General features: G+C 44.4%; 1 protein-coding gene across 3 annotated transcripts in view; it reads left to right on the top strand.

Moving 5' to 3' along the window:
- Positions 1–13,854, top strand: part of MYO9A (myosin IXA) — a 372,546-nt gene that overhangs the window by 306,075 nt on the left and 52,617 nt on the right. For all 3 annotated transcript variants that reach the window (XM_067555993.1, XM_067555992.1, XM_067555994.1), the window contains exons 18-20: positions 8,402–8,545; positions 9,537–9,576; positions 13,187–13,309. In XM_067555993.1, coding sequence (XP_067412094.1) covers positions 8,402–8,545; positions 9,537–9,576; positions 13,187–13,309 — 307 coding nt within the window. The remainder of the gene's footprint in view (positions 1–8,401; positions 8,546–9,536; positions 9,577–13,186; positions 13,310–13,854) is intronic.

Raw genomic sequence — 13,854 nt, forward strand, 5'->3', positions numbered from 1 at the left:
TGGCAGGCTTCTTAAAAGTAAGTCTCTCTCCCCCACTTGTCTTTTGAAGTCAGTGAAATTATAAGAGGAGTAACATATTACTCAGTGTAAATAAGAGTGCTAGAATCTGGCCATTAATGTAAAGACTCGTGTCATTAGCTAGAAATAGAATAAGTAAGTGCAGAGCCAGGTTCACCACGGTTTTACCAGTACATGTGAAGCCTGATCTGCATCACCCTCAGTTACTCCAGTTGTGAGCAAAGACTGTCAACCATACCAGAATGTGGTAGTTTGAAAAGATCTCCACTGTGAGACCATTGAACGTTTCCCATTTGCCCTAAGCGACATTTCAATCCAAGACTTCAAAGATAAAAGGGGTAGTGACTATCCTACTGTCGTCCTCTCCCACTTTTCTTCTTTTCCACAAAGGTTGCGTCCCAATAACTTTTTCATCACTGAGTAATAAAGTTGCCTGTAAGAGCCCTAGTATTGCTAGTATTATTAACTGCACTGGAATTTGTTCAGAGATTGGCCAAGAATGCACATAACTAGTACATGCATCTCTAATCCAGTACTGTGCCTTAAGCAGTGAGTGCTTAGTGCATAGTCTGTGGTTCCACAATACATAGTAAACCACTGAGCCACTAAATATCTTCTATCCCCCGTCGCCCCAAAAGTATTTTAAAAAAAATTGCATGCAACATCTCATAAGGTGTTTAAATCCAAAACGCAATGACTAAATATGCATAGGTTTGGAAAGATTTGATTTTTAGTGGTAATTGTTGGTAAACGTCAATTTTACTGCACACACACAGACTGACAAAAAATAGTCCATCTACAATGATCAATAAACATAATAAAAATAAACATTGATATTATCTGTCACACATATGAAAGGAAATAAAAATAGACTTCCGCCATGTCTAAATATGCATCTGCTTTTAATATCAGTAACTGCAGTTGATTTTGTGTTGAAGGCAAATGTCTGTTATATTTCATGAATATTATAAATTGTAATAAAGTTGAACAGGTTTTTAATGTAATTTTAACAATTATCACATATAAAAGTGTGTCTACAAAAATAAAGATAATCTGCTAAATGATAATAAACCAAACACTATACTGAGGGGGCGCGGTGTAACATGCGTGACAGGGTCAAACTAGATGACTACCAGAGGGGGCTAGAAGGCCAATATATCAGCCCCAGGCTCAGCAAGTCCCTTTTCCCCTGGTAGCTGAGCAGGGGTTACTCCCGGTTAATTATAGAATCATAGAATTGGAAGGGACCTCAGGAGGTATCTAGTCCAACTCCCTGCTCAGAGCAGGACTAACCTCAGCTAAATAATCCCAGCGAGGATTTTGTCAAGCCGCAGTTTAAAAACCTCTAAAGATGGAGATTCCACCACCTCCCTAGGTAACCCATTCCAGTGCTTCACCACCCTCCTAGTGACAAACTTTTTCCTAATATCCAACCTAGACCTCCCCCACTGCAACTTGAGACCGTTGCTCCTTGTTCTGTCATCTGCCACCACTGAGAACAGCCTAGCTCCATCCTCCCTGGAATCCCCTTTCAGGTAGTTAAAGGCTGCTATCAAATCCCCCCTCATTCTTCTCTTCTGCAGACTAAACAAGCCTAGTGCCCTCAGCCTCTCCTCATAAGTCTTGTGCTCCAGCCCCCTAATCATTTTGGTTGCCCTCCGCTGGACTCTCTCTAACTTCTCCACATCCTTGTTGTAGTGGGGGGCCCAAAACTGGACACAATACTCCAAATGCGGCCTCACCAATGCCGAATAGAGGGGAATGATCGCTTCCCGTGATCTGCTGGCAATGCTCCTACTAATGCAGCCCAATATGCTATTAGCCTTCTTGGCAATCAGGGCACACTGCTGACTCATATCCAGCTTCTTATCCACTGTTACCCCCAGGTCCTTTTCTGCAGAACTGCTGCCTAGCTCGTCGGTCCCCAGTCTGTAGCTGTGCATGGGATTCTTCCGTCCTGGGTGCAGGACTCTGCACTTGTCCTTGTTGAACCTCATCAGATTTCTTTTGGCCCAATCCTCCAGTTTGTTTAGGTCCTTCTGTATCCTATCCCTACCTTCCAAGGTATCTACCACTCCCCCTAGCTGGAACCAATCGAAGGGTGTGGCTGGAGTTGTGGGAGTGAGGTGAGCTACCAGAGTGTGTGAGCAGGCAAGACGCTGTCAGAAACCAGGAGAGTTACGGAGAAGGAGCAGAACGCTGGCAGGAGAAATCCCTGCAGTACAGAGACTGGGGGAGGGAAAACCCACCCAAAGAGGGCAAAGGACCTTTCCCAGGCCTGGAGGCCTGAGGGAAAAGACCCTGCCAGACGGGGAAGATAGAGCTGGACATTTGGTTTGGCTCTACCACGCCCAGTGGGGCTGTCAGGGGTCAAGAGCCTTCCCTTGGCAAGAAGGCCAGGAAGGTCCCCTGTCTGAGCAGCGTACAGACATTAAGTCAAGGGGCACGGGGAAGTAACCCAGGGAAGCTAGCAGCTTTCCTGAAGCCACAGCATGAGGCTTCTACTTGTAGGGACCCTGGGTTGGGGCCCGGAGTCGAGGATGGGACCAGGTCCCCCCCCCTCCCCCATGCCTTACTGGCCATTCGCTGGAGGGGCAAGAGCCCCAGCGAAGAGGCAAGGGCCCATGAGAACCAGAGCCAGGACCGGGAGCCAGCAGGGAGTGGCCACTTTAGAGAGGCTGCATTACCCTTCCCCACCACTAGAAAGTGGAAGACCATTAAAGGGTGAAGCAATTCCCTGACCTACTGCTAGAAGAAAATGCTGAACCCACTGCGGTAGAGAGAGAGCTTTGCCACACATGATTAATTAAAAGTCTGTTTTTAACTAAGATGTACAAACTTAAAACAATCATTCTTCCCTTCAGATTATAGTGTCAGGGCTTTCTGATACTTAATGTGTGAGGCATTAAATATTTTTCTGGAGTTAAATTAAAGCCAGGAGTTCCTTCTTAAATACACTCTCTTACCATATGGCTGTTGATAAGAGTAGGCTGTAGATACATTTCTGCAGTGTAGTCTGAGGCATTATTTTGAATGCAGATCTAAGCAGTGACATCATGCAGGAAGTAGCTGCAGAGGGGCTTTCTGATCAATCCACATCCTTCAACTCTCCTCCAAAGAAGTGGTTTTGTGGGTTCCACATGCATACTATGGCAGCTAGAGGGAAAAAAGCTCACTGAAGCAGAAGCAAGATGGCATGTCCTAAAACAGCCTGAAGCAGCCCCTAAATAATGAAAACCAGGATATCACTAACTAAAGCCAGTCAGGATGGCTTTATTTTCAGTACAACAGAAACTGTTTTATATTCATTAGTGGTTTAAGAAACGTGAAAAGGACAGCTGTAGATCAGTCTCTCTCTTAAAACAGACTTTTTGCTTTGTGAAATCATTAACCCCCAAAGGACAGAGGTTGCTGGTGTATATGCTATTGTTGATATGTTTTCACAAAGAATTAAAGTTCCCATAAAGGAAATTTTAGTTTCTTCTCTGAGTAGATTCAGCCATGTATTTCACTTAGCTGTGGGCGCACTCAGAGCACCGAAGCTGGAGAATTTTGCCTACCAATACATATACGAAGTGGCACTTGCACATCATGGCTATAGCCCCTTCCTGGCTATCTGAGGCAGTGCCACCTCAACCTCCCCTCAATTCCTTCTTACCGCCTGTGGCTGGAGTCGGAGCTCTAGTTGTTCTAGTTATAGAAAAATAGTTAGTATCCTTAGCATTAGGATTAGGTTATTTTCCCTGGTGATGCCCTTGCCAGTGTCCAAACACTGTCTGTTGCGTGGGGGAGGTGATTCCTAACAATGACCCTCACACAAGGATCTTGCTCTGCTTAGGTGAGGCTCATGTCAAAGAGTAGTGTTTAATTTGTTCAATGGATACAGGTGGCTAGAGACCTTCACCTAAAGCAGCAGCACCTTCTCGAGCAGGCCACCAGGCCTGTTTCGGCACTGAGGCCTCTGTCAGATTGGAGGCCACCGTTGACCTCAGTGGCTTGTGCTCCAGGACTGAGTCTCAAGTGGCCCCTAAAGTCCAGTGTTCTGCGAATCAACTTCGCTGTGTGGGTCTTCCCAACGATCAACCTGTTTGCTATAGGGGATAACAGGAAATGTTGGTTCTTCTGCTCTAGGGGGCTTCAGTCTGGGCTCCGTGACCAACGCCTTCCACCTCAGTTGGCAGTCGACTCTCTTATATGCTTTTCCTCTGATCCCAATCATACCCCAGGCCATCCTCGAGCTGAAAGCAGATCAGGTTATGCTCATCTTCGTTGCCCTGGTGTGGCCAAGGCAGTGTTTGTTTTTCAGTCTTCTTGCATTGTCGATTCACCTCCCAAATCCGTTTCTCTCCATCCTGACCTGCTCATGGAGAATCATGGTTGCACTTTGCATCCCACTCTCAACTCCCTGCATCTCACCGTGTGGCCCCCCTGTCATAGCTGTTCAACTGGTCCTACTCAATAGTAGAATGCCCTTTACCAGAATGTCATATTCAGCAAAATGGAAGCGGTTTTCATTCAATGTGGTCATTGGCCCGCGGAGTTCAGGTGACTGGTTTGCATCCAGGACATGTTGGAGTGCTTGATGCATCTTCAGTCACCAGATTTTATGTTTAGTTCCTTGAAGGTGCATCTAGCGGCAATCTCAATGTTTCATCTGCCCATATTTGGGAGACCAGTATTTCCCAATGCCATGGTAGCAATATTCTTAAAAGGAATTCTTTGTCTCCATCTGCCGGTGGAAGAAGTGATTCCTTTGTGGGATTTTAACAAGGTCTTAGTGACTCTGATGAGACCTCCATTCAAGCCTGTGCCACCTTATCCCTTTCTTCTCTTGTGTCAAAAAACTGCATTCCTGGTGATGAGAACATCCTCAGGGAGAGTCTGTGGGTTGCAGGCTTTGATGGCAGAGCCTCCTTACAAGCAGTTCTCCAAAGATACAATGACGTTGCGACCGCACTCAAAATTTGTGTCTAATGTGGTCTCTGTGTCATTTGAACCAGGTAATACATTTTCCTGTGTTCTTTTCTAAGCTGCATTCGTCCCCTGAGAAGCAGCGCCTTCACACATTGGATGTCATATGATGTCTAGTCTCCTACCTGGATAGGACTACCTTTCTGTGCTTCACTTCATCTGTGGGCTGTATGAAGGGAGAGGCAGTCTCTTCAGATGCTCTCTAAGTGGATAACATCCTGTATTAAGGCTTTACGTGAAATAGCTTCGACCCTGCCCCTCAGTGGGTACGAGCTTGTTCTGCGAGCGCACAAGCTACATCAATGGCGTTCTAAGTGATGTCTCAGTGTTGGACACTTGCAGGGCTGCCACATGGTCGTCAATGCATACGTTTAGGAACCATCACCCCATTACAGCAGCATCCAGAGCAGATGCATGCGTTGGGAAGGCAGTCCTCCAGTCCTTATTTAAAAAGTCTCTAAGCCCCACCCCCTGTGGGTACTGCTTGTGAATCACCTCAGTGGAATACACGGCTGCATCTACTCAAAGAAGGGGAAACAGTTACTTACTGTAACTGCAGTTCTTCGAGATGTGATGCAGACGTGCTCCACGACCCGCCCTCCATCCCCTCTGTATCAGAGTCCAGTCTCTGACTGTTCAGTGTGAAGGAGCTATGGGGAGTCAGAGTGCGGAGGGGCTATGGCAATGAGGCTCAAATGCTGCCTCCTACAGGTACTGTTAGGCAAAGGTCTCCAGCTCCGGCACAGCGGGCACGCACACACCTAAGTGGGGTACACGTCTGCATCGCATCGCTAAGAGCCACAGTTACAGTAAGTTTCTTTTCTCTTTTAATGTAATTTAAAATTCTCTTCACAAACTGGATGGAGATTTCCTTTGTAACCATGTGCTGTCTCAATCTAAAGGGTTCAAAGGCCAGACACCATGCTTAGCCTTAGAGTTTAAGGCTAGAAAGGACCACCAGATAGCTAGTCTGACCTCCTGAATGTCACAGGCCACCAATGCCACCCAGACACTAAACCCAACCACTAAAACTGGACCAAAGTATTACAGCCCACAGGAGACTAGACTTTTATGTACCACAAGCAGAGAACAGGAGGGGACTGAGGTGCACCAGTGCCTGAGGCCCCTGTCATGGCAGGGAAATGGTTAAGTAAGATGAGTGATGGTCGATAGGATTGTAGTAACTCTAGGTTAAACAGTTTAAGTACAAAATGAAGAAAAAGTCCAATAGTTATAGTTTGCAGTTCCGTGTTCAAGCACCTGGGCTTCATTCCCAGTATCACTCTTGCACCTCCTTCTGGAGAGACTTAGTAGTTCTGCGTAGGGTTTCCCTTCTCTGCAATGAGTGGGCTAGTCTTCTGCTCTCAGGCTGTCTAGATAAATAGTGCACAGCAAGCTGGGTTGTAAATCTACAGTGCACTAGTATGCTGTGCACAAACTGTCCATGTGGACTATACTACTCTGCACTAAAAGTTCCCTGGTGCACACTAACCTACTCCACTTTGAAACAGGAGTATGTCCGGGCACACTAGGGAGCTTTAGTGTGCAGTAGCTGGGTCCACGTGAACAGTTAGTGGCTGCTGGCAGGTGCACTGTACATCTACATCTCAGCTTGCCATGCCCTAACCGTTCATCTGGACAAAGCCCTAAGATGATTTTGGCTCCGTGCTTCAGTTGCCTTCATTCTATTTGCCACCTCCACACAGATCAAATTCCCCATATCTGATCACCAGCTTCAGTATAGCGGCTGTTCTTTCAAGGGGCATAAGGAAGAAAGATGGCGCCCATTCTCAATTCTGGTCTGATTGCCTCATCCACCAGGGTCTTTCTGTCCATCCTGCTGCCAGGATCTGTGTTTTTGTAGCAGCATAAGGATCTGCCAGGCTCACCTTCCCCAGCCAGGGCCTGCAAAGGATGCATTGCAGCCAGCGAATTCCAGGATCCATCCCAGGTAGACTACCTCCCAACAGCTCCCAACAGCTAGGGGCCATGGAGCTTCTTTACGTAAATCCCAGGCTGGCAGACTTTAGAGCAAAACTTTTAGGAGCTAGACGGCAGTGCTGAGAGATGGTCCCTCTGCCTATAGGTCCGATTGCTACTGCCAGATGCACTCATCTATCTGCTCCTCCCACTAATGGCCATTCCCCACTCCCCACCAACTTCTGTCACTTGCTCTGGGGTGCTCTCACTGCAGACCCAGAAGAGGCCCTGCTAACCTCTCCTATCAACCAGTGGCCAAGAGGAGCACATGGGCTCTTTCAAGCAGTTCCAATGGGAAGGAGAATAAGAGAGTGCTCATTAGAGCTGGATGTGCCATCTCCTTCCTCTCTGAGAGGCATCAGTCAATTCAAGATCCTGCAATTAGATCTCCCCCAGGATCCTGCCCAGCAATTGGGGGAATTGGGAAAGTAGAGGCTGGTTTTAAAAGGAACCGGGATTTGGTGACATGGCAATCGTATTCAGTAGGTTGGTGGCATATTGCTCCAGGGCCTTCAGGATTTGGGGCATGAGGCAGCTGATGCTGTTCACTTTCTTCTCTAATTATCTTTTTGATGCAGCACTTCATCATCTGTTTTCCTTCCTCGTTACCAAGGATCTGGCTCTGGCAGTCAGACTTCCAAACGTAACAATACATTATTGCCACTTTATTTAAAGCGGGGACTTTAGGTCATGTACTCCAGAAGCTTAAAGGCACATGTGCCTGGCAGTAGAATATTTTCTGCTCTGTAACAGACCAGGAAAAATTGCATAGGTAGTCCTTTGTTTGCCAGTTTAGAGCTGGATGCAGTTTGGTGATTCTTTTTGTGGCAGACTGACCATGTTGGGGTTAAGGTCTTGAGCTTGTAACACCTCTTTTCCCCAAGATGATGATGGGCATTTTGCTTTCTTCCCCATCATCTTCCATGATTGGAATGACAGTGAAACGTGGACACCAGACTCATCTCTCATTTCATGGCATCACCAAAAGTCTTAAAGAATATCATTCTCTGCAGCAGAGAACTCAGCTGAATTCTAAGCTCTTTACCAAAGTGCTTCTAGGGATGTATAATTATCTACTGATCAGGAGTATCCCTTTGCGAATGAAAGAACTATAGGGTATTGTGCGCCTGCTCACCCAAATGATGATGGCATCTTGTTTTATAAATATTTTATTCTAAAAATACTTTGAAGTGTGACTAAGTGAAAAAACTACGTGGTTTTGCATATGCCATTGTGAACTTGTGTGGGAGTGAATTAATGGTGAAGGGGAAAAATTGTGATTGGCTTCTTCTAATTGTATGATTTTATAGTCTCCTAATTTAGAACTTTTCAGCAATTGTAATAACTATTTTCAAAGCTTTCTTTTGTTCAAAAACCAAGTATTGATGTGTTTGGAAAATGCACGTGGTGACTGACCTGTCTCTCATTTCAGCGATACCTATGGAGTTGGCTGGACTGGCAGGATGGGAATCCGACAAGGCCGACTCTCTAGTCCTAACTCCTTCCTAGACAAAGATGGGATCTTTGTTAATTCAACGAACAGCAAGCTGCTGGAGAGGGCCCATGGCATTCTCATGTTAGTATAAAAGGAGTGGTCTTTGGCCTCACTGCTAGAGTGCACTGAGCTGCATGGGTAATAACAAAATGTCAACAGCCAGGGCAAGAGAACTCAGCACTACAATATGGTGCTATCCTAAAAGGCTGAGTTCCAGCTGAACTTGGGCATTCTAAGACTTGGATATATTGTAGAAGTATGTTGTAAACATGACTTGTTCAGCCTGTTATCACTCTGAGCTGATCGCACCTCTTGTCTCCACTGTGGTGTTCTTCCCACTGGAAGAGCAGGCCTACATTTGTAGTGACAGGGATAGGGAAGGGGGAAGAAGTGCTAAGATCAAGCGATATGCCACTTACTGTGTCACTGAATAGATCTGGAGATGATCTACTTCAATATGAGAGGCTGGGCTGGCCCTTTCTTAACCAATGTTGGTGATTTATAGTACAGCTTCATCAAGGGTTTCAGGAAGAGGCTGCCAGAGTAGCTAGAGGTAAGGTACTGAGTGTCGTGTGTTAAAGCGGGTGGGTGAATCTGTTCCCTACATATCCCCTCTTGCTGTTCTGCACAAACTTCCAACTACCCCGTTACTTACGATCTGTAATAATCCAGATTTTTGAGTGGATTCACCTTCCCCTTTATTGCACCCTCTCCTCTCACAGACACACGAAGGCTAAGGAATAGAGAAAAGGGGTATGTGGAATGCATACTAAACCTGGCAGTTATGCAGCTTGCAGGAAACCATTGTTAAGGTGCTTTGAGAAGGGTCTTTTTCATTAACTTGTATGTATCCATTCTACTAAATAATGGTTTTCACTATCTCATATGGTGTCAGTTGTTTCTGACTTGGGTGTTTTGTCTATTGGCACTAATGCCAAAGATATTAGGGCTTCCTAATGAGAAATCTCAGCTTCTGCCATGAGAGGTTAAAATGACAACTCAGCAATAAATACATAATCCCATTCGGTAACTTTATGCCTGTCTTAATATGGCCCTTTTATTATCTCCGCAGGCGAAACAAGCACTTCAAAGCCAAACCCAATCTCCCAAAGGTGAGCAAACAAACACGTTTACCTCTCTTGTTCCTGGAGTGTCTAAGGGAGCACATATACTGTATGCACTGCCGGTAAATCTTAACCTGTGTTTAATACATACTTTGTCAATTTGAGGAAGGTGCCAGTTCAAAGGGAATTTTTCAAGTGTGGTTTACCACATTGCTGTGGTAATATGAGAGCTCTTCAAATCAACTCCAGCCCGATCTGTTTGAGGTTATTCTTTATTTTACATAAATGAAAGTTAGCAGAGTTCTCGGTGACCGTGGTAGTCATTTATTCTGGAAGAGAGCTGTGCAGACTTTGGCTTCCTTCCTGCTCAGATGCTGCTAGCTATCTTTTTTTAGCCTTCATTTTGTGTCGTTAAAAGAAAGCCAACAAAGACAAAGTATCGCCACAAGGGTTAATGGCTGCATGTTTGTTACCTGGGCCCACTTCAATTAAGTCTCTAAACTGAAAATGTCCAGGGATCACTAAATCAATTTTCGTATTTGGTATACAGAGCACTTTTCAGGCCATCCACTTTCCTGGTGGTTTCCTTTTCTAGGAAATTTTTTATAATTAGCTAATTACAATATTAGACTGCAGTATTTAATTGGTGATTTCCATTCTATTTAAGGTGTATTTTAACATTCCTGCTGTTTCCTTTATTTTCTGGCAGTACTTATTGTGCCTGAAGACATAAGATGAGAAGAGAGCCACTGTTTATCACTGGCATAATTATAGCATTATATGGTCGTTATTGACACTGCTTTGATAAAAGAATGTACCGTTTGTGCTGTGTGTCTTTAAATAAGAATTATATTTAGTTAAAAATGAGCAACAAAAAGTACTTTTGAGGGTGCATAATTTTTAAATACAAGACTTCTCCTTTCGTTTTGTTGACTCCTGTTCTAGACAGATTGTGGAATTAAATGGTTTCACTTTATCTCATGTGGCTGGTATACTGAAACACAAACCCATCAAGGATCATTCGGTATAGTGAGCAGTCTCCGTTAATAAAATGCATGGTACTAAACTACAATAATGTGGAGAGAGAACAGACTTTATCTGATGGCAAGGGCTGAGTTGTTATGTGGTAGGGCAGTATTCTGATGCAGAGGTCTTAACAGAAGAAGCAATGTAAGTGCTGTAATTTGAAGAGGGCAATCCATATTTTCTAACAAATAATCAAGTGTTGCTTCTCCTATAGGAACAAAAGGAAAAATCTGTACTGATGCTGCTCTTTTGCATCCCAAATTATACCTAAATAAGCGTAGGTGGTTAGCAAATTTAGGTTAATTGAAGTATCCATTAACTATCTGGTTTGGGGACAGTCTACTTCAAGGGGATGGACTTGAACTACGTTTTTCATCTCTAACTAAACTAACTCACTCCAACTAAAATCTGCTAATTTTTTTTTATTTGTGTATTTCAAGCAAGGAAAAAAGTCATTTGAGTGTTTCCCTCTCTCTCTCTCTCTCTCTCTCTCTCTCTCTGAAAGTTCTGACCTAAACCAGAGGAAAACACATGTCTTCCATCAACAGTTTCTTATTCAAATGAATGAAGCCAATGCTTGCTAGTTATGTCCAAGTGCACAGCACAAGCTCATTTGCTTTTATGTATGTAATACATTTTGCAATGGTCAAAATTATGCTTTCTGATTAATACCTCCTTACGATAATTGGCAAAAGTTAAAACTCCTTGTGGTGTGCATGTTTCAGTTTATCTGCAGATGCAAGAGACAGCTGTGTATTGATGGATAGATGGAGTACCCAAACTTTACACAGTTACAGATCCCATTAGCAACTTCCCAGGCACACGGGGGTTGCATCTGTGTTCTAGTAAAAGAGTCTGGCTGCTGCGGTAGTCACAGCTGTGCTGTCTGAGTTGAGTAAGCTGAGCCTGTCCCCGTTGCCAGTTGGCAATATAATATGTCATCTCAGCATACCGTCAGATCGTGCAGTACAGGGTAGATGCCAATGGGGGATGCCTTTGATCAAGATGGAGCAAAGCAAGTTGGAGTACATCGTTTCCACAAGCCACACCTCTCACAGTGATGGAGGATATCTATAGGGCAGTATTTCTCAGCCGGGGTGCCGTGGCACACTGGGGTACCGTCAGGCCTGAGCAGGTGTGCCACGGAATTCTTTGAAAAACTACTTGAAGAGCTCTGGATTGGCTCATGAATATTCATGAGAGAGACTATATGGTGGTGTGCCTCAAAATAATTAAAGGTATCAAGGTGTGCCACGACAGAGGAAAGGCTGGCACCCACTGCCATAGAGCACATTTTGGGAATCTGGGCCTCACCCCTAGCATTTCTGAACTACATTGTAAAGTGATCGTTTCTCCCAGGAAGGTGCTTTAACTTGATTGCTGAAAATGTGCACCTTGAATTAGACACTAAATTATACTGATTATCATTCTTAATTTTTAATAATGCTTTTCTCTCACTATATGTTATACTGTCCTGCAGTGGCTCAAGAGTGTGAGTACCCACCTTAGGGAAGACTGTTGAGAACCAGGGCACAAACCCTACATTGGTTGTGAGTTCTATACTTAGATTTCACCAACCAATTATTAAGTGTAAACTCCTCAGGCACTAGAACAGCCTTAACATGGAATAAGACACTCCACTTGGGTACTTTGATCTGTCTTGCCATTCAGGTGAGCATGCCTTTGTGATAGATGATCCCTTATACTAAGAATCACAGCAAAATTCAAGTTACTTCCAGTCCCAAAGGACTAGTCACTTACCCCTGGTCAATTGCACCTTAGATCTCAGACCAAAGACAATGCTTGTAGCCAATCCTATAGTAAACTACATACAGATTTATTAAGAAGAAAATAAGTTATTTTCACGGTTAAAGCAGGTAAATGTGTGACAATCTTAAGTTTCTAAAGGTAATAGAAGCTTCTATAATAAGCTATAACAAGCTGTATGTGTCCTTTAGGGCTAACTGGGGTTCCGTTGCTTATGCCTAGAAAATCTTGCCTCCAAAGTCCAAACAGCGTAGAGATCCTGTTCCTTCTTGTTAGGGATTTGTATTCCCTCCTCTCATATGCTGTGGGCTGCAAACTCAGCTGATGGAGGAATCCACTTCCATGGCTCATCTTTCTTTGGGGGGAGAAACGGGGGGATCAGAGCAACAAAATCTTCTGTCCTGTTTAATGTTCCACAATAGTCCGTCTGGTGTCGATGGGCCTTTCTTGTTTGCCAGGACTTAACAACTTATATTGGAGACCACCACTTCATACTAATTAATGTCTCTTTCCTGACTGGTGTTTTACACAGTCAAGAGGCTCACAATACAGATACTCATTTATTGCCTTACAATGTGGGATACAGACGCTATAAGTGAGATGAATGCAGGCAGCAACTCACAAGCTCTTTGGAGCAGGGGTTTTATATACATCTGTACAATGCCCAGCCTAGTGGCTACCATAAAAATTCCCAATTGTGAATTGTTCCCTTGCTATTTCCAGGGGACATTGCATAGCGTTGGTACCCAGAAGGAGCCCTGTGGAATAGCAGGAGTGGGGATACAGTGGGAGAAATTGGGCCACATCTAACCAATGTTATTTTTGTATAAAAACTCTCTTGGTTTGCTTTGGGTTTTTTTGGCAGCACTTGTTGGAGGTGAAATCTCTCAAGCACCTGACGAACCTGACACTGCACGATCGTATTACAAAGTCTCTTCTCCACCTCCATAAGAAGAAGAAACCCCCCAGCATCAGTGCACAGTTCCAGGTAATGTCCAGTGTTGACTCCAAATGTGAAGAAATAGAAAGGAAAAAAGGGTGGGACATGGGTGCACTCAGAAACCTGCGTGGGTCCCCCAAGTGCAAAGGATGGCTCTCACAGCACAGAACTCTCTTCTTTAACCCTATTCAGAACATGAAGACAGCTAACTATGTGTAGCTTGGCTAAGCAATGGATTAGAGGGGACATAACAGTCTACTGATACTTAAAAGGATGTAAATACTAAGAGAGAGAGAGAGAGAGAGGAATTACTTGGGATGTGTATAACAAAAAGCAGTGGGATGAAAATAAGAAATGCAAGATTGAGGCATGGTATCAGGAAAAACTTCCAGACATTGAGGTTTTAGACTGGAGTAGTCTTCCAAGAGAAATGGTGGAAATCCCATTGCTCAGGGGTTATAAAACTAGAGTGGACGAAACAGTCGGAAAAGTATTGTAGGGAGTAATCTTCTATTGACCGAGGGATGGACTAGTCCCTGGTCTTTTCCATCTCAAAGTCATATGACTTTTGAGGGCTGTGTCCTTGCCTCTTC

This window comes from Emydura macquarii, unplaced genomic scaffold (genome assembly GCF_026122565.2).
Source record: "Emydura macquarii macquarii isolate MOO-44397 ecotype Brisbane River unplaced genomic scaffold, CSIRO-AGI_Emac_v2 contig_1644, whole genome shotgun sequence".
NCBI classification, from domain to species: Eukaryota; Metazoa; Chordata; order Testudines; family Chelidae; genus Emydura; species Emydura macquarii.